Source organism: Humulus lupulus, chromosome 1 (assembly GCF_963169125.1).
Source record: "Humulus lupulus chromosome 1, drHumLupu1.1, whole genome shotgun sequence".
Classification (NCBI taxonomy): domain Eukaryota; kingdom Viridiplantae; phylum Streptophyta; class Magnoliopsida; order Rosales; family Cannabaceae; genus Humulus; species Humulus lupulus.
In genome coordinates this window covers 275,921,912-275,945,160 of record NC_084793.1, presented here as the reverse complement: position 1 = coordinate 275,945,160, position 23,249 = coordinate 275,921,912, and the positions used below count along the sequence as shown (strand labels likewise).

Here is a 23,249-nt window from a genome sequence, read left to right as displayed (position 1 = left end):
TTTTGTTATTATTTAAATATGCTTGTAGCACAAATATAGGACGCGCTATAGGCCTGTATGTACATCCTGGAGCCTATAAATAGGACTCATGGGATCCATTTGAGGTATACGCAATAATTTGTTATCAGAGAGAACAAGTGCTTTTATACATAATTTTGTATTCCATTTTGTAGCTTGTGAAACTTAGTGAACCTTAGTTTGGTGATCGTAGGATTTAGAGTTTACATTAATAAAATCACTAAGTGGACGTAGGTTATTACCAATCTCTGGGGCAGAACCACTATAAAATATTTGTGTCGTTTTAGTTCTTGCATTCGGTTTATTAATTCTTTCATTTTTAGTGACTCCGTGTCGTTGGCTAAATCAAGGGTCAACACTACTAAATCTCCAAGATGTAAGTATGGGCTAGACCGTAGGGTAAGCTAGTAACAAACAAGTGAAAAGATTTAAATAATATAATTATCAGAATACCATCACTCAGAATTAAGATCTACTTGACCTATGGTCAATGTTGTGACATTGATTAGATTCGATAACAATGATACTTATTTATCGATCAATAATCAATATCGGTCTTATTCTTATGAAACCAAATAGATCTGATCTTATCTACTTGGCCAATGCCTTGGATAAGACATCATACCCCGAATGTGTAAGTAGATCATATCATAGATTCCATAATCAATGAAAATCCAATGCACTGATCTAATCTTAGGACTCGTTCTTTTGAACATATAATTACGACTATAATCCACTATGACCTAGTCACTATAATTGTAATTATTTATATAAATGTTTGTATTATTTCAATAATCATATAATAAAATAAGCAAGCAACACGGATATCAAACTAAATGATTTCTTCTACTTTTATAGACAATATAAAATTGCGTTACATGTCCGACATGGTTTTATAAGAGCATAAAACCCAGCACAATCATATGTTGTTCCTACTGTGCCTAAGATCTCCTCTGATAAGGGTCTTGTTCCATTAAGTACTCCTTCTCATCAATTTTTTCTTACTACCAAATTTTTTTCTTATTTCAAAATTTTCTCATCGACCCATTATGTGTGAGTGTAATGTGAAAATTAGTGATTTTGATGATGAGGGTTCGACTGGTGTTCTTCAGTCTAGGAAGTGGATTCACACTATCACTAATATACCTAAGCAATCTTAAGTTGTGGTTAGGGTGTTCTATGCTAATATTGATGATGATTTCACTGAATCTGACTCTCCCAATAGGTATAAAGTGTTTGTCAGGGGTGTAATGGTTAGGTTTTCACCTCATACCATTAGGAAAGCTCTTCGTATCAAATGAGTGTTTGATCCTCATTTCACTCCTTACACAGACTTGACCCAGATCTCATTGCCCAAAATTTAACAGATGATGCTGATATGAAATGGCCTACTAACAATGCTTTGCCTATAACTCGATTGTGTCGTGCATATAGATTGTTAGAATGAATTGCTATCAGAAATTGGAGGCCTTCTAGTCACAAGTCTATTGTTCGACTTGAAAAGGCTAGGTTTCTCTTTCCTATTGGTACTGGTTTATCTCTAAATTTGGAAAATTATATTTTTGAAAGAGTTTGTGCACAAACAAAGTCCACCAGTAAAAAGCGTAAGTTGCATTTTCCAAGTCTTATTTTTAAAATGTGTATTACTGCTGGAGTATTGTGTCTTCCCATGATGTTCTGCACCCAAAAAAAGTTCTTAATCTGAAGACATTTAAGATTGTGGACTCCTCTTCTCCATCCTCTGCTCCGCCATCTCTGTCTCGAGCTGGTTTTTTTGGCTTCAAATCTGTTTGCCATGTTTCAGATTTCACCTTCCAATTGGCGTCATTTATTGCAATCCATATTGTTATCTAATGCAACAAAACTGGATTCAATCTTTCAAAAGCAGGCATCTATTACTCGAAGGCAAGCTCAACTTGAGTGTTTTGTCATGGCTAATTTGGCATCGAAGTCTTCCGCTCAGGGGGTGCAACCTACTTCTGGGGTCTCCTCTTCTCCTTTAGATAATCCTTGTCTGGCTGTGTCCCAGTCTCCTACTAAAGTTAATTGAATCGGCATCAATTATAAACAAAGAGGGGGAGATCAATATGTGACTGCATATTTTGGATTGGTCTGGTTGTTTGTAGTCTCTTCTTTTGATTTGTAATAGTTCTTTTGTTTTTATGTGTCAAACTGTTATTAGTTGTTGTTTTTCACTTACTACATATTTGGTCCTTGTTGATAATCTTTTCCAAAGGAGGAGAATGTAAGTGTCTTAATTACATGTGTTGGCAAAATTATCTGTTTCAATCTCAACTACAGTTTTAATAGTTGCAATTGTGTCTGTTTTTAGTGGTTATAGTTTTAATTGTCGTTAGTAGATCTGTTAGAGTTTGTTATCTTCCTGTTAGTCAGCTAGGGTACCGGTTATTCTGACATCATATAAAATGCTTTGTTTTATCTTCTTGGGTGGTTGATCGAAAATATTGTCTAAGTAAGATTGAGTGAGCTAGATTCTAGGGTTTTCCAACTCTTGTTCAATTGAGCAGATATTTTTGGTCTACACTGTTTCAGATTTTGCTAGCAGGTTCAAGATTGGAGCACTCTAACTGAGTTGCATCTAAAGATCAATCTGGTGTGATATCATATTCACAAATCGAGGGGAGCTCGATTCATCATGGTGAAGGGATTTTAGTTGTTGGAAATTCTGAAGGGATTTCAGAAGCTATAGCAATTGGTTTGAATAATTTGTTGTTTGTTCATCCTCTTTCAATATCTGTAATTTTTTGTTGTAAATTCTTGGATCTTGTATTATTTTTCCTGTTTTGGAAAATTACAATGATTCATTGATTAATGAAAGTAATGTTTATTCTAATTTGTTAGTGATATTTTTTAGTTAAATTATGCAAAGTAATCTGAATGAATTTGATCAAAATTTGTAAAACAAGTAACAACTAGATTTTTTCAATTGTAAGTGTCACCAATCAATTATAGTGATCTGAGTTGGGTCCCTCACATCTTGAATCATGAGTTCCCATCAACAAATGCTAAAATTCAAACCACTGATCCAACATAGAGGGAATAAGGCTTCCCTACCATTAAAGGCATTAGTAACGAGATCGAGTTACAAGGATTTATTTCAAATAAGAATAAATATCATTTTTGCACCCGAACTATGACCATTATATGATTGTGCACTCTGAATGATTCGCAATGTTAAAAATTATCCCCGAACTATGCACGTTACTGAAATATGAGACTTATGTTAGATTTCGTTCTAGGTGGCTAACAGATTGATAATGTGACATTTGTCTATTGATGTGGCACTGCCATGTGTAGAATAATTAGCAATTTTCTCTCCCAAACTTATAATTAGCAATTTTCTCCCCCAAACTTTGACCATTACCAAATTGTGCCATTTTTACTAAAACTAATTTGATTTTTTTATTGAAAACCTAATTTTGTTTCTTAAAAATAATAATTATATCCTTAAAAAAATTAAAAATTATTTTAAAAGATTAAGAAAATAAAGAATACAAAAATATTCAAATTAATTAAATAAATTTCAAATACTCAAAAATTAAAAAACTAATTAATAACAAATAACTTTTTTTATTTTTTCTTTTCTTTTACAATATAAAATATGTTACACCTAGATTTCGAGACCCGAGATTGTGATCTCGAAAGCTGGACTCGTCAGTTGCGAGCTCGAAATATCTGAACTGCATGTGCATGACCCAGATGTCGAACCCTAGAGTCAAGATGCCAACCTCGAAGACATTTTTTAACCTCGACGTTCTTTCTGAGCTCGAAAGAGTTAGCATCGGAATATGCCCAATGTCGGGTATCTGCGGAATCAAGTAGTCCGAGCCTAGCACGATTATAACCTCGGAGTGTGACAGCCTTGGTGGTATCCACCCACTCCGAGCTGGTCTTGGGGAAAGGTACCTAGCTCATAGCTCATCTATAGACCTTGACCGGTATGATGCTGATTGCCGACCTCGAACAACTTAGTGGGTCATCTGATGAGATGCAGTCCATGCATTCAAAAGATATTTATTGTTGTAACTTCCCTACATTAAAGGGATATTAACTAATCTGTTATGTGCCCCCTGGTCTTCAAGGGATGTTTCCTTGTATATAGGAGTTACAGAACTTAATGTCATTATTTCCATTAATAAACAGGAGTATCTTCTCGAAATATGTGGGAACGAACTTTGAGAACCCTTTATAAATAGAGAGGTCATGAACATTTGTAAAGGGACGGATCTTTGATATCTTGAGAGAATTTTTGGAGAATTCATCCCTGAAGGATTTCCTGAAAATTCCTAAGTCTTAATAAGATTGACTTGTGGACTAGGCTGAGTTAACTGCTGAATCACGTAAAATTCTTGTTGTTTTACTGTATTATTCATCTGCGCCATAGTTCCTATTGTTTAATTGCTCTACGTTTTAAGTTGATGAAAAGCGGCGTCAACAGTTTGGTGCTTTCATTGAGAGCCTTAAGCAATACAATCCCGGATTAGCTATGGCCGCGAATGATCAGAATATTCTTGAAGAAAATTATCCATGACACCCCGGGAAGCAGCCGATGACGAATCCTGAACTTGAAGAGAGAAGTGATTCCTCTGATTCTCGAGGACCTCCAACACCTCCGGCTCCTAGGGACGATGACGACATGTACTATAATCCCAAATGGTACGTCCCCATTGTGGAACTTGAAACCGACAGTTAAGAAAACAATTGCCTGAGGCCAAGAAGCGGAATGAGGAGTTGGCTAGGTTAGCCGCAGAGGCACAAGCGGCTCAGCCTCAACCTCCACAGGAGAACCAAGCCCCACCTCCGCGGGACGTTCATGTTCCTCCCCGCAGGCCTCGTGGGAAACCCCAGAAAAACGCTGCCACAAGAACAGAACAACCTCCACCACAGGCAGAACAACCTGCTCCTTCGAGGCCCCGAAGGAACACTCGGGCAAGGGCTCCGGTCAACTCAACTGCAGAGTTACCAGCAGAAACTTGGAATAACCGAACCCCTGCAGAGGCTCAGACTCAGATTCCTGGTAACACGCAGAATGTCACCGAGTCAGCTCGGGCAAACTCGGGACCATCTAGACCTCGAAATGGGTGGCAGCCACTGTCACCCATACGATTCCCTCTGTCACCTATAAGATATCCCTCACCACCTCGAAGGAACACACAACCAACCCAGGGTAATGAGGAAAGGCGGGCAGGACGGAAACAGGGGAATAGAGAGGCTACCATGGAACGGAGAGGCGCCCAGCCTACGAGAAGCCAAATGTCTCGGTCTCGCACTGCAGAGAAGAGGCAGCATGACAGAAATCCGTCTCGGAATAATCATGCGACAAGCCTCGCTAGCGACGACTCAGGGGACACCAGATCAGTCAGCATGTATGATCGAAGACATAGAAATACTAGAAACCAAAGGGACCACCCCGACCTGCGGGACCACCTGAATCAGAATCGGGGTAGTGATAATCCCTCGAATCCAGACCTGAGAGATCGCCTAAACAGGCGCAAAATCCACTGCGAAGACGCGAGCCTGGAATTGTCATTAATGATAGCCAATTTCAGACAAGACCCCCAGTAGACCCAGTTCAGGATAGAATTGATCAACTGGAAAGGGCATTTAGACTTTTGCAAAATGAGCGAGGTCGAAGTCGAGACGAGGATTCTGATGAGGAGCTCGAACCATTCACTCCCCATATTTCCAACACTCCATTTCCTCAAGGGTTTTAGATTCCTCATGTCCCACCTGTTGAAGGGAAATATGGCCCGTACAGTCATTTGAGTACATTTAACACCATAATGAGAGCAAGTAATGTGGGTTACGAGCTCAGATGCATGTTATTTCCAGCATCGCTTATAGGACCAGCAAAAAACTGGTTCAAAAAATATAAGAGACATTCAATCACTTCTTGAGATCAGTTATCAAAGGATTTCAAGAAGCAGTTTAGAGCCATGATCGGGGTAAGAGCTGAGGCATCCACCCTGACCAACGTTCGGCAACAGCCAAATGAAACATTGAAGAGCTACCTTACAAGGTTTAATCTGGAGGTTGCCTGAGCTCGAGATGTAGATGACAGCGGTCATCTAATGGCCGTCCAAGTTGGGGTAATGCCGGGAAGTCCCCTCTGGGATGATATGCAGAGAAAGCCTGTGAGGTCCTTAACCGAGTTTAACAGACGAGCTCAGAGGTTTGTCAATGTAGAAGAGGCGAGGTCAACGCTGAATATGACCTCTCAGCCCATAACTACGATGATAAATGTAAACTCTGCCTCGACCTCGGCGAACCCATCAGCCTCGAAACCCCCGGCAGAAAACCCTTCCAAAAGGAAGAAGAATGAAGGAAGTAACCCCGAGGCGGAAGGGGGAAAGAAGAAGAAAGGGGAAAGGCATTTCTCCGTGTACAAAGTGTACACCGAGCTCAACGAGTCTCGAGAGAATATATACCTGGCTAATGAAAACCAGGTCCCTTTCAAGCGTCCAGACCCCATGAGAAATCAGAAGTCCAAGATAGACTTAAGCAAGTACTGTCGATTTCACAGAGATACTGGACACACTACTGATGAATGCATGCAGTTGAAGGATGAGATCGAAGGATTGATCTTGAGAGGATACTTCAGACAGTATGTCAGGAACCAGAATAATAATCAGGCTTCTACTAGCCAGAGGGCAGCTGTGCCGCCGCCTGCTCAAAACAATAATTCCCGAGCTAGAGAAGAAGATAGGCCCCCTCCAATTGATGGAGAAGACGTGATAACCATCTCGGGCGGGCCTCATCTCGCGGGATCAGGCAAGAATGCCCAAAAGAGATAGGTAAACGAGCTAAAAATTGGGGACGGGTCTCCTTATGAACCCGAACTCGTCTGTAAGGCATTTGGCCATCAAGTTCCCGACTTCTAGTGGCATCGGGACGTTGAAGGGAGACCAGTTAGTCGGGAAGGAATGCTATAGCATTTCAATTAGGGGAAAGAAGCAGACGAGCGCACAAACGCTCGTTGTTATTCAGACTAAGGATGGGACAATCCTGGAGATAGATGAAGAAATCGATCCAAGAGTGGAGGAAAGAGCTGATCTCGAACCATTGGAAGAGCTCGAAGAAATCAGGCTCGAAGAATCAGACCCCCCGAATGCGGTAAAGGTCAAGAAAAACCTCCACGAAGAAACTAAATAGCAATTAATTTGCTTTTTGAAGAAGAACCAGGATGATTTCGCGTGGTCACATTCGGACATGATGAATAAGTCCAAATGTAGTGAGCCATGCGCTAAATATCGATAAAAGCTTCCCGCTGAAGCAACAAAAGCGAAGACAACTGGATGATGATAGGAAAAAGGCCCTTAAAGAGGAAGTCAACAGGTTAAAAGCAAACTGATTCATCAGGGATGCTTTTTACCCCGATTGGGTAGCCAATCTGGTCCTGGTCCCGATAATGGGACGTGGCGAACCTGCATTGATTACTCGGACCTCAATAAGGCCTGTCCTAAGGACTGTTTTCCTCTACCTCAGATTGACCAGCTCGTGGATGCTACGGCAGGGCATGGACTAATGTCATTCATGGATGCCTATTCTGGATATAACCAGATTGCCATGCATGCCCCTGACTAGGATCATACGAGCTTCATAACAGATAAAGGGTTATACTGTTATAACGTCATGCCATTTGGGCTCAAAAATGCTGGAGCCACTTACCAGCGGCTCGTGAACATGATGTTCTCCGAGCAAATAGGAAACAACATGGAAGTTTATGTTGACGATATGTTAGTCAAATCTCAACTTAACAATAACCATGTTGATGACCTCGAAGAATGCTTTTCCGTGCTCCAGAAATATAACATGAAGCTTAACCCTCAGAAATTCTCTTTCAGAGTATCTTCAGGGAAATGCCTGGGTTTCATTGTAAATGCTCGAGGAATATAAGCTAATCCGAACAAAATTCGGGCCCTAATCGACATGCCTTCACCTTAAAAACACAAAGATGTCTAGAGTTTGACTGGTAGGATGGCGGCACTAAGTAAGTTTATATCAAAATTTACAGACCGTTGTCTTCCGTTTTTTAACCTGTTGAGGGGAGGCAAGAAATTTGAATGGACAGAGGAATGCGAGTTGGCTTTTCAGGAACTCAAGAAACATCTCGCAAAACCTCATATTTTGTCAAAACCCATTATGGGAGAAGTTCTGTACTTGTACCTTGCTATGACCGAGCACGCCATAAGCGCAGTACTCGTATAGGAGGAGGGAAAAGTGCAAAGACCTGTATATTACGTCAGTAAAAGATTACTAGGGGCAGAATCAAGGTATCCCTTGATGGAGAAGCTAGCTCTTACCGTAATTCACTCGTCTCTAAAGCTTCGACCCTATTTTCAAGCGCACCCTATCCATGTATTAACTGATCAACCACTAAGACAAGTCTTGTCCAAGCTGGAAGATTCAGGTCTACTTCTTAAATGGGCCGTCGAACTCGGACAATTCGAGATCACCTACCATCCAAGGATGATCATTAGGGGGCAAGCTTTGGCAGACTTTATAGTGGAGTGTACCGGCATGGCCAACGATGAAGTTATAACCCCAGCCCACGTGTTGTGGAAACTTTACGTTGACGGGTCATCTTATGAAAATGGATCGGGGGCAGGAGTAATTTTGATCACCCCCGCAGGAAGCCGATTTCACTCTGCCTTAAGATTTGACTTCGACGCGTCAAATAACGAGGCCGAATACAAGGCTTTACTGGCAGGACTTCGCATAACCAAAGAGCTCAAAGCCAAAGCAATACACTGCTACAGCAACTCCCAGCTAGGGGTTAACCAAATCTTGGGAGAGTACCAGGCTCGTGGTACGAGAATGACGGCATACTTAGAAAAGGTAAAATCAGCGTTGGAGTATTTTGAGTTCTACGTGATAGAACAGGTCCCCCGAGAACAGAACTCAAACGCGAACGCCTTAGCCAGGCTCGCTACCTCTACCAAGAATGATGAACTGAATGTTGTACCAATTGAACATCTCTCGGCACCCAATATTGACGAGCCAAAATAGGAGGACGTATGTATGATCAATTCCGAGCCTACCTTGATGATTCCGATAGTTGAATATCTCGAAACCGGAATTCTCTCAGAAGAACGAGCCAAGGCCCGAAATATGAAGTATCAAATCCCTCGTTATACTATTATAGATGGAAGGTTGTATAGAAGAGGATATTCCATGTAACTACTCCGGTGTGTAACTCCACCCGAAGCTAAGAAAATCATAGAAGAAATTCATGAAGGGTTATGTGGAGACCATACTGGGGGGCATAGCCTGTCCAAGAAAATCATACGCCAAGGATACTTCTGGCCTACCATAAAATCAGACTCGTTCGACTACGTAAAAAGGTGTGATAAGTTCCAGCGATTCGCCACAATTCCTCGAGCTCCACCATCTGAACTAACTATGATGACCTCCCCATGGCCATTTGCAGTATGGGGTATCGACCTCATAGGCTTCCTTCCGACAGGTAAAGGCGGGGTAAAATACGCGGTAGTCATCGTAGATTACTTCACAAAGTGGATAGAGGCTGAACCTTTGGCGACAATAACCTCCAAAAAAGTCCCTGACTTTGTGGTGAAAAACATCATATGTCGATATGGGATGCCGAGGAAGATTGTGTCCGATAATGGAACCCAGTTTGACAGCGATCTGTTTTCCAACTTTTGCAAAAAAAAAAATGGAATAATAAAAAGCTTCTCGTCAGTGGCCCATCCCTAGGCGAATGGCCAGGCCGAAGTTGTAAACAAGACCCTAAAAAGTTCGCTGAAGAAAAAGTTGGAAGAAGCTAAAGGAAGATGGCCCGAAGAATTGCCCCAAGTCCTGTGGGGATATAGGACCACGGCCCGTACATGAACAGGACATACCTTGTTTTCTCTAGCATACGGTTGCGAGGGCTATGTTGCCAATCGAGGTCGAAATTCCCACAATTCGAACCCTCGCTTATGATCAAACCTCGAACCACTCTCAGCCTCTTGACCTGATCGAAGAAAGAAGGAACAAAGCTCAATTAAAAAATGTTGCATACCAACAGCGAGCTGCCCGGTACTTCAACAAAAGAGTTCGAGATCAAAAATTCGGCATGGGAGATTGGGTGCTAAGGCGTGTATTCTTGGCAACACGGGATCCAGCAGCTAGCGTGCTCGGGCTAAATTGGGAAGGACCCTACCAGATAGAGTCAGTCATTCGACCCGACGTGTACAAGTTGGCAAGATTGGATGGAAGTTTAGTACCACGAGCATGGAATGGCGAACACCTACGACCTTACTATCAATAGTATAGGAAGGATGTTGCCTATAACCATCCTTGTTTATCTGTACTATTTTTCTATATTTGGTTTTTTTCAAATAAAGTTTTATTTCGTTTAATATGTTGTATTTTTTACAATCCCTCTTAATTTAATAACCTATGGTCACACTCATAAGATATTAAGGGGGCATCAGTGGTACATATACCATTAGCTTGAAAAAATAAAATATCATATACGAAACACATATAACTGAATGGATATTACCAAACTGTTAGAAACATACAAGTGTTTGGATATAACCAAATGCGCGAAATGAGATAAGTTTGGATATAACCAAACTGCCAAAAAGATAAAAAATGTTTGGATGTAACAAAATATGCAAACTAGATTATAAGTGTATGGATTACAAATCTAACACGACCTTAATAGGTTTGGAACAAACCAGCTAAAAATTCATCGGCAGTAAGTTGGAACATAACCCACTTCGTGCTAAGTCGAGATCGAGGCTGGAGTATCTTGCAAAACAATAGTTTCGACCTCATAACCTCGGAGAGTTAACCGAGGACGAGAAAAAGCAACTAAAAAGTAAGATACAACTAAACCATATGCATTACACGCCATATAAGTACTTTCGGGTGCATGGTAAAAGTAATATCCGACCTTGACAAATAACGAGATCGGAAGTGAATAACTTGAGAAAACTGTGCATGAATGCATTGAACCTCGAGCTTAAATCCAAATTATATTTGTATGAATAAACAGGCATATATGACACTTTAATTTAAATTGCGCAAAATATTTCGGCTCTAGAAATGTAAAGAAAATATATTAAAGTAAGTTCAAAAAAGTAATACTAGCTCCTTCGCGAGCCATAAAATTGTCTTGGCCCCATGGGCATAAAATAAATAATATATAAAAGGACTTTTACAAAAGATTTTAAGGGACACAGCCCCGAGGTAAGAAAAGAAGGAGCATTCTCCTCGGCCTTCTCAGCATCAGCGTTCCCTCAGGCTTTTTCCGCCTCATCTCGGGCAGTCTCCTCATCATCCAGCCGAGCCTGCCATTGAGCCACAAGCTTTGCTTCAAGAGGGCCTAAGAAGGTTGTTTCGAGGTCGACATTGTTGGTCCAGATTCTATACATGGCCATGTCGACTGCTCGGTCCTTCTTCTCCTTAAACTCCTCGAGAAGACGACTCTTTTCGCTTTCCATGATCTCGAAAGTGGCGGCCTTCTCTTCTTCAAGCTTGGCGTTGGTCTCCTTGACCCGAGCATTCTCCTGTTCAAGCTCTGCGAGCCGGGCATTCAGCTTCTCAAGCTTGGAAGACTTGACACTCAGCTCCTCAGCTCCCGTCACCATCTTGACTTTTGTTGCCTTGAGCTCGCCATTCAGTTTAAGCTGAAGATCCTTCGCCTCCTGAGCATAGGACCTTCTCGAGTGGATCTCGTTGTTCAGCTTATAATTGAGCTAAGCTGAGACAGCAAGAGCTTGGCATACAAAGAAATCAACATTAGCATATGGATCGACTATAAATACAGCTAGTAGTGAGAAAAGAAAAGTTACCGCGGCAGTAAGCTCGACACTCTTCTCGTAAAGTGTATTGCAGTCTCGGGCGTTGTTCAAAAAATGCCAATGAGGAGCGTCAAAACCGCTAAAGCTCTGGCCCACTCAAGACAGAATATCAGAGCCCAGCGTAGCCCCATGGGGTCCAGCAGCATTGTCAACTACATACTCATCAACGTGAGTAGAAACTAAAAGCTTGCGTGTTGTGGAAGCCGAGGGTTTTTTCGGAGGTGGGCCGAGCATTGAGTGAACCATGATGGGAGGTGGGAGCTCGACCATAGTGGACGCTCCTACCTGAGGAGTCGGCTCCACAGCCGAGCTCGTGGCAGCCGGAGCTGGTGGAGGAGGTGTCTTTTCAGTTCTCTTAAGGACCTTGGCGGGACGCTCGGACTTCTGTGAGCCTCTCAAACGCTTGCTTCTTTTGGCCCCGCCACTCTCCAAGATGTTATCAAGGTCGGAGTCCATCTCGCCTGCACAGTTACACCACAACATGAGTTATTAACAAATAAAGTAACTCAACATAATGCAAAAACACATGGGATAAAAAGACAAGTGGAGAGAAACCTAACTAGAACACTCCCCCGAGCTTATGCTCGGCGACCATGAAATTCCCCCATCTTCAGAAGAGGCGGGGGGAGTACCTTCCCTATAGGTGGACGTCAACCTCGAAAGGTCCCTATAGTCGTTGGTCCCATATTGGACGGCTATTCCGTTCCATACCTCATTCAGGCTATACATGGTGTCATATTTCCCAAGCCAGCTATCGAACCTATGAACCCGTTCATCTACCCAAGACCATACATAAAAATGGTTCCTATCGTCCTCACACAATATTAATCTATCGGTTTTATACTTTATTAGTGAGGGGGACCACATATTCGTGCTAAGGATGACTGTACCTTGTTCATCCGAGCTCGAGCTCGAGGCCTCTTCGTTGGCCTCATTCCCCGATTGTGGACACCTACGGTGAGCTGGAGACCGAGGCCTTGCGTCTCTCCTTGAGGAAAGGTTGCCGGTTGGCAGAGGCACGAGCTCCCACCGCACATACTTTTTATTAGACCAGTCTGATGTAGACTGATCTTTCTCTTAGAGCACACACGCCCAGAGCTTGTCTTCATGTAGGAGATAGGAAAGGGATCTCCTGCCATAAGGAAGTTGGAGTAGAGCCTCTCTGTGCTCCTTCATCTCCTAGGAAGGGGTAGGACGATGGTATTTGGCTAGAAAATCAAACGCATGTCAACTAAGTACGGGCCTAAGAACAAAGTTCGAATACAAAAAAGAAGGGGCTTGAAATACTTACAAATTCGCCTGAACGAATAAAATCGAGACGGGGCTAGGCCATCTGTCCAAAAGAAGGCCTTCTTAAAGTCAGGAGGATGATTGGGAAGATCCTCGAACATCTTCTTCTCCTTCGGATAGCTTGAGAGGTAGTAAAAACAGTCTCCTCCCCGAGCTCGGGAGGGATTGCTCTTCAAGCAAAAGAGATATAAAATCTCTTCTGGCGAAGGCCCCTTCCACTTCAACTCGTGATACAGCGACCTCGGGGAAGACAGGACCCTGTAAGAATTGGTGTTGAGCTGGAAGGGGGCCAGCCCAACGAAGTCTGTGAAGTCCTTGAAAAAAGACTTCAAGGGCAGTATCGCCCCTGCTTTCATATGCTCCTAGCTCCAAGCTGCATATCTCAGCTTGCTGTCAGGATTTCCATCTCCTAGAGCGCGGCAACTCCGCTCGTGCGAGGTCGGGGCTCGACACCTCAGTGAACTTGATAGTCCTATGCCGTGAAAGGCTAGTATATCGGTTATCTGCACTAGTGACGTGACCAAGCTCCAGTAATGCTCGACCCCAAAAAACTCTCTCCTTGGCTGCGAGGTAGAGGGGTCCCCCATCAATGAGAACTGAAGATCACCTGGTTTGAAGGCAATTGTCACTTTAAGCGCAGGATCGAGAGGGATCGGTCTAGGCTCGGTGTCCGGATCTGGATGAAGGGCGACCCTTAGTCTTTTCCTTTTCCCTTCTTCGACTTCGTCTATCTGACGTCGGAAGTGGTCTCAAGTGTCCTCTCGCTCACGTCTCAGTTCATGCTCCCGAATTAAGCATTGGTTGCGAGTGAATGGAGATTCTGGGCTCGAAGCTACTGGCGAGTAAGGAATTGTGAGCTTTGACCCCCACCACTTTCCCGAATTCTGTGGCATCTAACAAGAAGGCAAAGGGTGGGGGCCAAGCGAGCAAGAAATAAAGAAATAAATAGTACCTAAGCTCGAATGATCGAGACTACAAGGCAAGCTCGACCCAAAGGAAGAGACCAATCTCAGAGCGGGTATTCCACTGAGAGGAAGGAGGTGGATCAGTTATGAAAAGTCCCGGAATATTAGGGAAAAAAGGTGGCGATTGTCTAAAAGGTGATATTTTTGGGAATCGTGCATTCCTTAAAAAAATCCTTGATTTTGTACCCAATATCTTGGTGTGCAAGATATGGTTTCTAAAATTTGAAAACCCAGAAAATGAACCATTTTTGGACCTTCTTTCGCAGAAACTGGGTTTGAGCCTAATGACTATTAGTCGAAGCACCCTAATCCTAGTGCACTAAACTAGTATAAATCCTAGCACTCATGGTGTAACAGAGGCAAAAGCATACAAAAAAAAAAGACGTACATGTATAACGTAAAAAAGCCATAAACTGAAAACTTACACAATGCAATCGAATGAAATAGAGAAATGGATGAGCGAACGAGCGGTTGCAAGTGTGACCTCACTGAGTCGAAGAGTCCAATGTTACTTTGTCTACTCGGCTTCGAGAACGTGCAAGAAATGGGCAAGGAGGGTTTTGGTTTTTCTTTCTTCCTTTTTTCTCTCTAAGAAGTTGAACGTAGGAGTAAAAGAAGAAGACAACTGGAGTTCAATTTATAAACCCGTGAGAATGTAAAAGGCTGGATTAATCTGGGCCATTGGCCAGATTCTGTATCAAATTCGACGACTAAGGATAAATGACATGATGGTACTATAAAGGTGGCAGGCGAACGATCATGGGCAGAGTTTCAAGGTACTCGAGTACCTTGAGTAAGCAATACCCAGCTGATGTGTGTCCATACTCGAGTGTGTGATGAAACGGTTCCCAAATGAAGTAGTTCAAAAGTTTCCTTCTCATAGGATTCGAACTAATACTTTTGAGGGGGAAAAATGTTACACCCAGATTTTGAGACCCGAGATTGTGATCTTGAAAGCTGGACTCGTCAGTTGTGAGCTCGAAATATCTAAACTGCATGTGCATGACCCAGATGTCGAACCCTAGAGTCAAGATGGTAACCTCGAAGAAATTTTTTAACCTCGACGTTCTTTCTGAGCTCGAAAGAGTTAGCATCGGAATATGCCCACTGTCGGGTATCTGTGGAATCAAGTAGTCCGAGCCTAGCACGATTATAACCTCGGAGTGTGACAGCCTTGGTGGTATCCACCCGCTCCGATCTGGTCTTGGAGAAAGGTACCTAGCTCATAGCTCATCTATAGACCTTGACCAGTATGATGTTGATTGTCGACCTCGAACAACTTAGTGGGTCATCTGATGCGACGCAGTCCATAAATTCAAAAGATATTTATTGTTGTAACTTCCCTACATTAAAGGGATATTAACTAATTTGTTATGTGCCCCCTGGTCTTCAGTGGACGTTTCCTTGTATATAGGAGTTACAAAACTTAATGTCATTATTTCCATTAATAAATAGGAGTATCTTCCCGAAATATGTGGGAACGAACTCTGAGAACCCTCTATAAATAGAGAGGTCATGAACATTTGTAAAGGGACAGATTTTTGATATCTTGAGAGAATTTCTGGAGAATTCATCCCTGAAGGATTTCCTGAAAATTCCAAAGTCTTAATAAGATTGACTCGTGGACTAGGCAGAGTTAACTGCTGAACCATATAAAATTCTTGTTGTTTTACTGTATTATTCATCTGCGATATAGTTCCTATTGTTTAATTGCTCTACGTTTTAAGTTGACGACAAGCGGCGTCAACAAAATAAATATATCTTAAAATAAAAATTAAAAATAAATCAGAAAACAAAGTTTGTTCCACTTCGTCCTCCTTCTCTTAAATTATTATTTTTGATTTAAGCCCTTCATCCTTCGCCCATCGTCCTCCTCTTTAATTAAAGGTTTTTCCTTTGTTTTAGTATTTATTTTAAATTTTCATTCTAAAATAAATTTATTTTATATTGTAAAAGAAAAGAAAAAGTAAAATTTAAAAAGAGTTATTTGTTATTAATTAGATTTTTAATTTTTTAAGGATTTAATTATAATTTTTAGAAAAATAATTAATTTTTTTTAATGAAATGGGTATTATTTGGTAGCAGTCAAAGTTCGGGAGGCAAAATTGATAATTATTTTACACATGGCAGTACCACATCAACAGACAAAATGCAACATCATCAATCCGTTAGCCACCTAGGATGAAATCTAACAGAAGTCTCATATTTCAGTAACGTGCATAGTTCGAGGGAATTTTTAATATTATGAATCATTCATGGGACAAGATCATATAGTAGTCATAATTCGAAGGGCAAAAATGCTATTTATTCTTCAAATAAACATGGAACTTAGGACACAAATGATTCATTTCCATTTCCTCGCTTGCATACTTGCCACTCACACATTTTGTGTGAGGAATTAGTTTTGAATTGGTCCTTTTACTTTTTCCCATTTTGGTTTTCCACAAAAAAATAAATACATATATAAATAAATAAAAATTATGTTATTTTTTACTAGAGAAAGTAGACCCATTTGTCCTTTTTCTACATTTTTTTTATTATTATTCGTTTTCACAACAACAATATTGTTTGAAAAAATAAATTTGTACAAAAAAACCCCCAAAAAATATAACAATAGTGTTTTAGTTGAATGTCTATGGACAACAACAAAGTTTAGGCTTAACATCTCGAATTAATGTACAATGTTCCAACTTTTGTCAAAATTTACTCCACGGTATTTTCAAACTTCTGGCCATCAATCAAAGAAAATATTTTTAGGGAAATTTCATGTTATATGTATATAATTTAGTGAATTTTTTTAACATACCAACATAAGTTGCTACCCCAAATATATGATAATTTTAATTTTTTAGAAGAAAAAAATATCCCTAACATTCAAACACTCATTTTCTCTCTCATTCTAAACTTTCACTCTCTAACATCTCTCATTCTCTCACTCTCTCACTCTCTCTAATATTCCAAAATTTTAAAAAAAAAAAATCATCTCAATCCGACATTTGAATGAAAAAATATGAACCTCCAAAGTTTTCGTCAAATTTCAGTATAGAGCATCGAAATTGTATTGAAATTGCATCGAAAAAGCGTCGTTTTGGACAAAAATCAAGTTTTCATGATTGCATCGCAACAACATCGAAATACCATCGATTTGGCCAAAAAACAAGTTTTCATGATTACATCGCAAGAGCATCGAAACAACATCAAATTTGCATCGAAACACCATCGAAAAAGTATTGTTTTGGCCAAAAATTAAGTTTTCATGATTGCATCGCAATAGTATTGAAACATCATCGATTTTGCATCGAAAAAGCATCGTTTTGGCCAAAAAAAAGTTTTTATAATTGCATCGCAAGAGCATCGAAACATCATCGATTTTTCATCGAAATTGTATCGAAAAAGCATCGTTTTGGCCAAAAATCAAGTTTTCATTATTGCATCGCAACAGCATCGATTTTGCATCGAAAAAACATCGTTTTGGCCAAAAAATAAGTTTTTATGATTGCATCGCAAGAGCCTCGAAACACCATCGATTTTGCATCGAAAAACATCGTTTTGGCCAAAAAACAAGTTTTCATGATTGCATTGCAACAGCATTGAAATACTATCGATTTTGCATCGAAACATTATCGATGCGTCATCGATTTTGCATTTAAATACCATCGATTTTGCATTTAAATACCATCGATTTTGCATTGAAAAAGCATCGTTTTGGCAAAATAACAAGTTTTAATGTTTGCATCGCAAGAACATTGATTTTGCATTGAAAAAGCATTGTTTTTACCAAAAATCAAGTTTCATGATTGTATCGCAAGAGCATCGAAATTGCATCAATTTTGCATCGAAAAGGCACTGTTTTGATGCAATTTAGATGTTTTTTTTATGGTATTTCGATGCAAAATCAATGATGTTTCGATGCTCTTGTGATGCAATCATAAAAACTTATTTTTTGGCCAAAACGGTGACTTTTCGATGCAAAATCGATAGTGTTTCAATGCCAAATCGATGGTGTTTCGAAACAAAATCGATAGTGTTTTGATGTTGTTGTGATGCAATCATGAAAACTTAATTTTTGTCCAAAACGATGCTTTTTCGATGCTCTGCACTAAAATTTGACGAAAACTTTGGAATTTCATATTTTTTCACTCAAATATATGTTTCAGATTATTTTTTTTATTTTAATTTTGGTATGTTTTTTTAGATCTACAAGATTAGAATGTTAGAGAGAGAATAAGAGAAGTTAGAGATAAAAAGTTTGGATTGAGAGAGAATGGTTGTTTCAATGTTAGGGGTATTTTTGTCTAAAAAATTAAAATTGTTATATATTTGTGATAGTAACTTATATTGACATATTAAAATATTTTACTAAGTTATCATGCATATATAACATTAAATTTCACTTTTTTTTTTATGTCCATGCAAAGCTTTTCAGTCTCTACATACACAGAACATCTTTCCTTATTTTAATTCTGGGCTGAGAAGTGCACATCTTAGGATAAAAATGGTGTGGCTCACTTACTCATGTCTACTTCAACCACCGACTCCATCCCGAACTTTTCCTTATGTCCTTTTTTTGCATTAGTTTTCTAACCTCAGCTACTTCTGTCCATAAACCAGCTCTTGCATATAAATGTGACAATGTAACAATAGGTGCAGCATTAAATGGTTCCATCTCAATGAGCTCTTTCGCAGCCTCCCTCCCTAATTCTACTTCACCATAAACCTTGCAAAAACCTAAGAAGGAACTCCACATTACATGATTTGGACTACAAGGCATTTCCTCCATCAACTCCTTTGCCTTCCTCAGGTGCCCATTTCTGGCATACAGGTCCACCAAGCAAGCATATTGGTCAAGTTCAGGCACGAGCCCATAATCCTTGATCATCTTGTTGAAGTAATCTACTCCCCTTTCAAGAAAACCTACATGATTGCAGGCAGTCAAAATAGCAGTAAAGCAAATATGGTCTGGCTTGAGCCCTTCTTCAGTCACCAAATGATCAAAGAGCTCAAGTGCTTCTGACCCCCTACCACTTTGAGCATAACCCATAATCAATGAAGTCCACAATACTGTATTTTTTTCAGGTGTTTGATCAAATATGCCACGAGCTTCATCAATGCTGCCGCACTTTGAATACATATCAATCAAAGCACTGGCTACAAAAACATTGCTTTCTGAACCCATTTTAGTGACCAAAGAGTGCACTTGTTTTCCTTCTTGGAGAACTGTGAGGCTCCCACAAGCATTAAGAACACTAGTTAAAGTATGATCATTTGGACTCAAATTCATATTCCTCATTTCCATGAACACCTTTAGAGCCTCGTCACCATATAAATTCTGTGCATAACCCGAAATCATGGAACCGAGTAGAACACCATCTTTCTCTGTTATCTCATCAAATACAAACTTTGCTTGATCCACTTCCCCCCACTTTGAATAGCAATCAATCAATGAGCTGGCCACACAATTGTTATCATTAAAACCGAGTTTGATAACATGTGCATGGAGCAAAGAACCTTGTTGAAGTCCCTCTTCTAACTTTGAACATGCACTTATAACACCTACATATGTAAAACTATTGGGATTAATTTGTGTACTAAGCATCTCTTTAAACTTCCATATGGCTTCTCTTTCATGGTCGTTCTTTGACAACCCAGAAATTATCGATGTCCACGACACTTGATCATGTTGTTTCATACTGCAAAACACCCTTCTTGCTTCCAAAATAGCATCACATTTAGCATACAAGTCGATAAGCGCACTGTTCAGAAAGATATTATCTTCATATCCCATTTCAATAATAAGGGCATGAATTTGGAGACCCAAGCGCTGGTTGAGGGTCTTGGCACAAGTATTCAGCGCTGAGCATAGTGAGTACTTCGTTAGCATCGTTCTTAGGCTTCTCTTCTTGTCATAAACATGTTTCTAAACCTCATCAGAGACCTTGAAGCAACGAGGAACGAAAAGAATAAATTTCAAATCAGAAGCAGAACGATGAGCCTCTTCTAGTTTGGGAATTCCGTCGAACAGTTGGTATGCAGCGAATGAAACAAGCCAGTCAACAGAACAAGATCACAGCTCCTTTAAGAGAGTAACAAGACACACCAAGCACTACATACGATGAAAAAAATACCATACAAAAGCTTCTTCTGAGTACATCATTAAAGGCAACTCATTAGCTGCAAACGTCTTTGTTTAGCATTAAAAATTGAAGCAGAAAGATAGAGTTGCTGCTGCTAAACTCAAGGCGATGAGACACTTAGGCTTACAGAAGCGCGACTGGCGGCCAGGCGATGAAGCTTGAGGCGCGGTGGCCAAGTAGGGGGCGGCTGTGAGAGCGAGGTAAGGTGGACTGTGAAGCTCAGCAGAGAGAATATGTGATGGTGTGACATGAGCCTAATATACCGTGTGATACAAAACAGAATTCAGAGAATAATGATAGTGGGTGTGAGTATGTTTGTTGTAGTTCCCGCGGGGCCGTACCCGCTCGATTTTGTCCATTTTTATCCGTTATAAAAATAAAATAATAGTTTGTAAGAATTATGTAATCGTCTCTTATAATTTTTTTAATTAATCTGTTTATAAAATTGAAACATATACTTATAAATTTGAAAATTTTAATTATAAATTTATAAACATTAGTTAAAAAAAATACATTATTACAAATTTGTAAACTTTGTTTTAAAAAATATATTTACATTTATGATTATACTTTTTGTATTTCTGTAATTTTTATCTAGATTCCATATTTTTAATTTTTTTTTTAAATCTTAAATATTTTTGTAAACTACTTTTGGCCTGACTAGATCTTATATATTTATTTTTAATAGTTTTTGTTTATTTCATATATTTTATTAGGCATTTTTATGGTAGATTATGGTATATTTTTAAAAAATATATTTTATTTAAGATAATTAAATTTTGTCAGAGTGGTAATATAGCATATGGCATGATCATACGATTGAAATTTATACTAAATTAGCAAGTTTGAATTTAGTATATCTAAAATTAATTTGTTTAATACAATTAATAAATAAATTGATTTCTTATTGAAAATTTATTTGATTATTAATTTACATTTTTAATTATATTTATAATATTTAGAATGAATAGTATTTTTGTCCCCTGAACTTTTAACACTACTAGAATGTGCTCCCTAAAATATACGATCTGTTAAAATTTCTTTCTGAACTATTGAAACTATCATATCATGCCCTCTGTTATAATTTTCATAAAATAATTAGTATTTTTACCCCCCGAACTTTGACAACTACAAAATTGTAGCCCTTTTAATTATAGAATTTCAAATCTATTTTCTAATTACTTCTTAAAAAATTTAAAAAAAATCAATAAAAGAGTAAAATTATTTTAAATTCATTTTACATACATTTAAGTTTTAAAATATTTTTTAAAAGGAAAACTAAATTGTTACAAATAAAAAAAACATATTCTCTTCTTTTTTTATGTTTTTTAATATATTTTTTAAATTACTTTCTATTCTTTCATTTTTTTTCCTAATATTTTTAATTAATTAAGTTTTATATGTTTCTTTTAAAATTAGTACATTTTAAATTTCTAATATTTTATATATATATATTTAGTTTTTAATATGATTTTATCGGACAAAAATGAAAGAATAGAAAGTTGTTACACCCAGATTTCGAGCCATGAGAATTGTGACCTCGAAAGCTGGATTCATAATGAACGAACTCGTAAAGTCTGGAATTTGTCCGAGATCTAAGCATCGAGCCTGCGAAGCAGAGACGACTTCGAAGATGATAGCCTCGAAATCCTCACAAGCTCGAAAGATAGACCCCGAGGTACATCTGTTCTCGGGATGGCCTCGGATCAGGACACCGAGCCTGACACGCATATGAGCTCGAAGTCATATAGCCTCGGGAAGATGCTATAGCTCGAAACTCAATAAGAAACCTGGGTGAAGGGGGCCTTGGTGGTATAGGATAATAACTTTGAATATCCTAGTGAATCACCAATAACAAGACGCGGTCTACATTTATTACTGTAAATCTCCTACAATCAAGGGATATTATTTGTTCAGTTATACGCCCCCTGATCTTCAGGGGACGTTTCCTTGTATATCGGATTGCAAGCATTTAATGCCATTTAATTTATTTGCATATACAGAATAACTTCTTAAAATATGTGGGATAGTATTCTAAAATATTCTCTATAAATAGAGAGGTCATGCACCATTGTAAAGGACCGAATTTTTGTGATCTTAAGAGAAAACTCTGGAGAATTCATCTTTGAAGAATTTTCAGAGATAATCTTAAGCTTAATAACAAAGACTCGTGGACTAGGCATATTTAACTACTGAACCACGTAAAAATCTCGTTTGTATTATCGTATTTTTATTGGCCATTACTGATTATTGTTTTCGTGCTCTTCTTTCACTGTTGACGAAAAACAGCGTCAACAGTTTGGTGCTTTCATTGAGAGCCTTAAGCATTCAGTCCCTGAATAAGTCATGGCCGCTAATACTCAGAATGCTCCTGAAGAAAATTACCCAAGACGTCTTGGGAAACAGCCAATGGAAAACCCAGATGTCGAAGAAAGAAGTGGATCTTCCGATTCTCGGGGATCACCTGCTCCACCAAGGGATGAGGATATGTATTACAATCCTGAGCGGTATGTTCCCATTGTGGAACTTGAGAACTGGCAATTGAAACAGCAGTTGGCAGAGGCCAATAAACGGAATGAGGAGTTGGCAAGGATAGCTGCAGAGGCGCAGGTGGCTCAGCCCCCACCTCCGCGTGAAAACCAAGCCCCTCCTCCGAGGGACGTGCACGTTCCTCCCCGCAGGCCCCGTGGGCATCCACGGAAGGATGCTGCCACAAGAAGGCCGGCACAACCTCTGGCACCAGCGGAGCCATCCGCTCCCCCTAGGCCTCAGAGAAGTACTCGAGCTAAGGCCCCGGTTAATCCACCTGTGGAGGTACCTGCAGGAACTGAGAACAACCGAGCCCCTGCAGAGGCTTGGACTCAAGTCCCTGGGAGCGCACCAAATGCAACTAACCCATCTCGGGCAAACTCCGGACCGTCCAGGGCGCGGAATGGATGGCAGCCACCGTCACCCATACGGTTCCCTCCATCACCTATAAGATACCCTTCACCCCCTCGCAGGAA

The 23,249-nt window shown here is 39.8% G+C and overlaps 1 protein-coding gene across 1 annotated transcript; it reads right to left on the bottom strand.

Annotated features, from left to right (window-relative positions):
• Window positions 1-18,398: 18,398 nt before the first annotated feature.
• On the bottom strand, window positions 18,399-20,600 carry LOC133806973 (pentatricopeptide repeat-containing protein At2g13600-like). The gene has a single exon (XM_062245072.1). It carries the CDS (start codon window positions 19,989-19,991, stop codon window positions 18,630-18,632), a length of 1,362 nt encoding a protein of 453 aa, XP_062101056.1. The 5' UTR covers window positions 19,992-20,600; the 3' UTR covers window positions 18,399-18,629.
• Between the last annotated feature and the right edge of the window lie 2,649 nt (window positions 20,601-23,249).

What these genes read in the sequence shown, in the direction of transcription:
- LOC133806973 (XM_062245072.1), bottom strand. Translation starts at nt 19,991, where the DNA reads ATGCTAACGAAGTACTCACTATGCTCAGCGCTGAATACTTGTGCCAAG.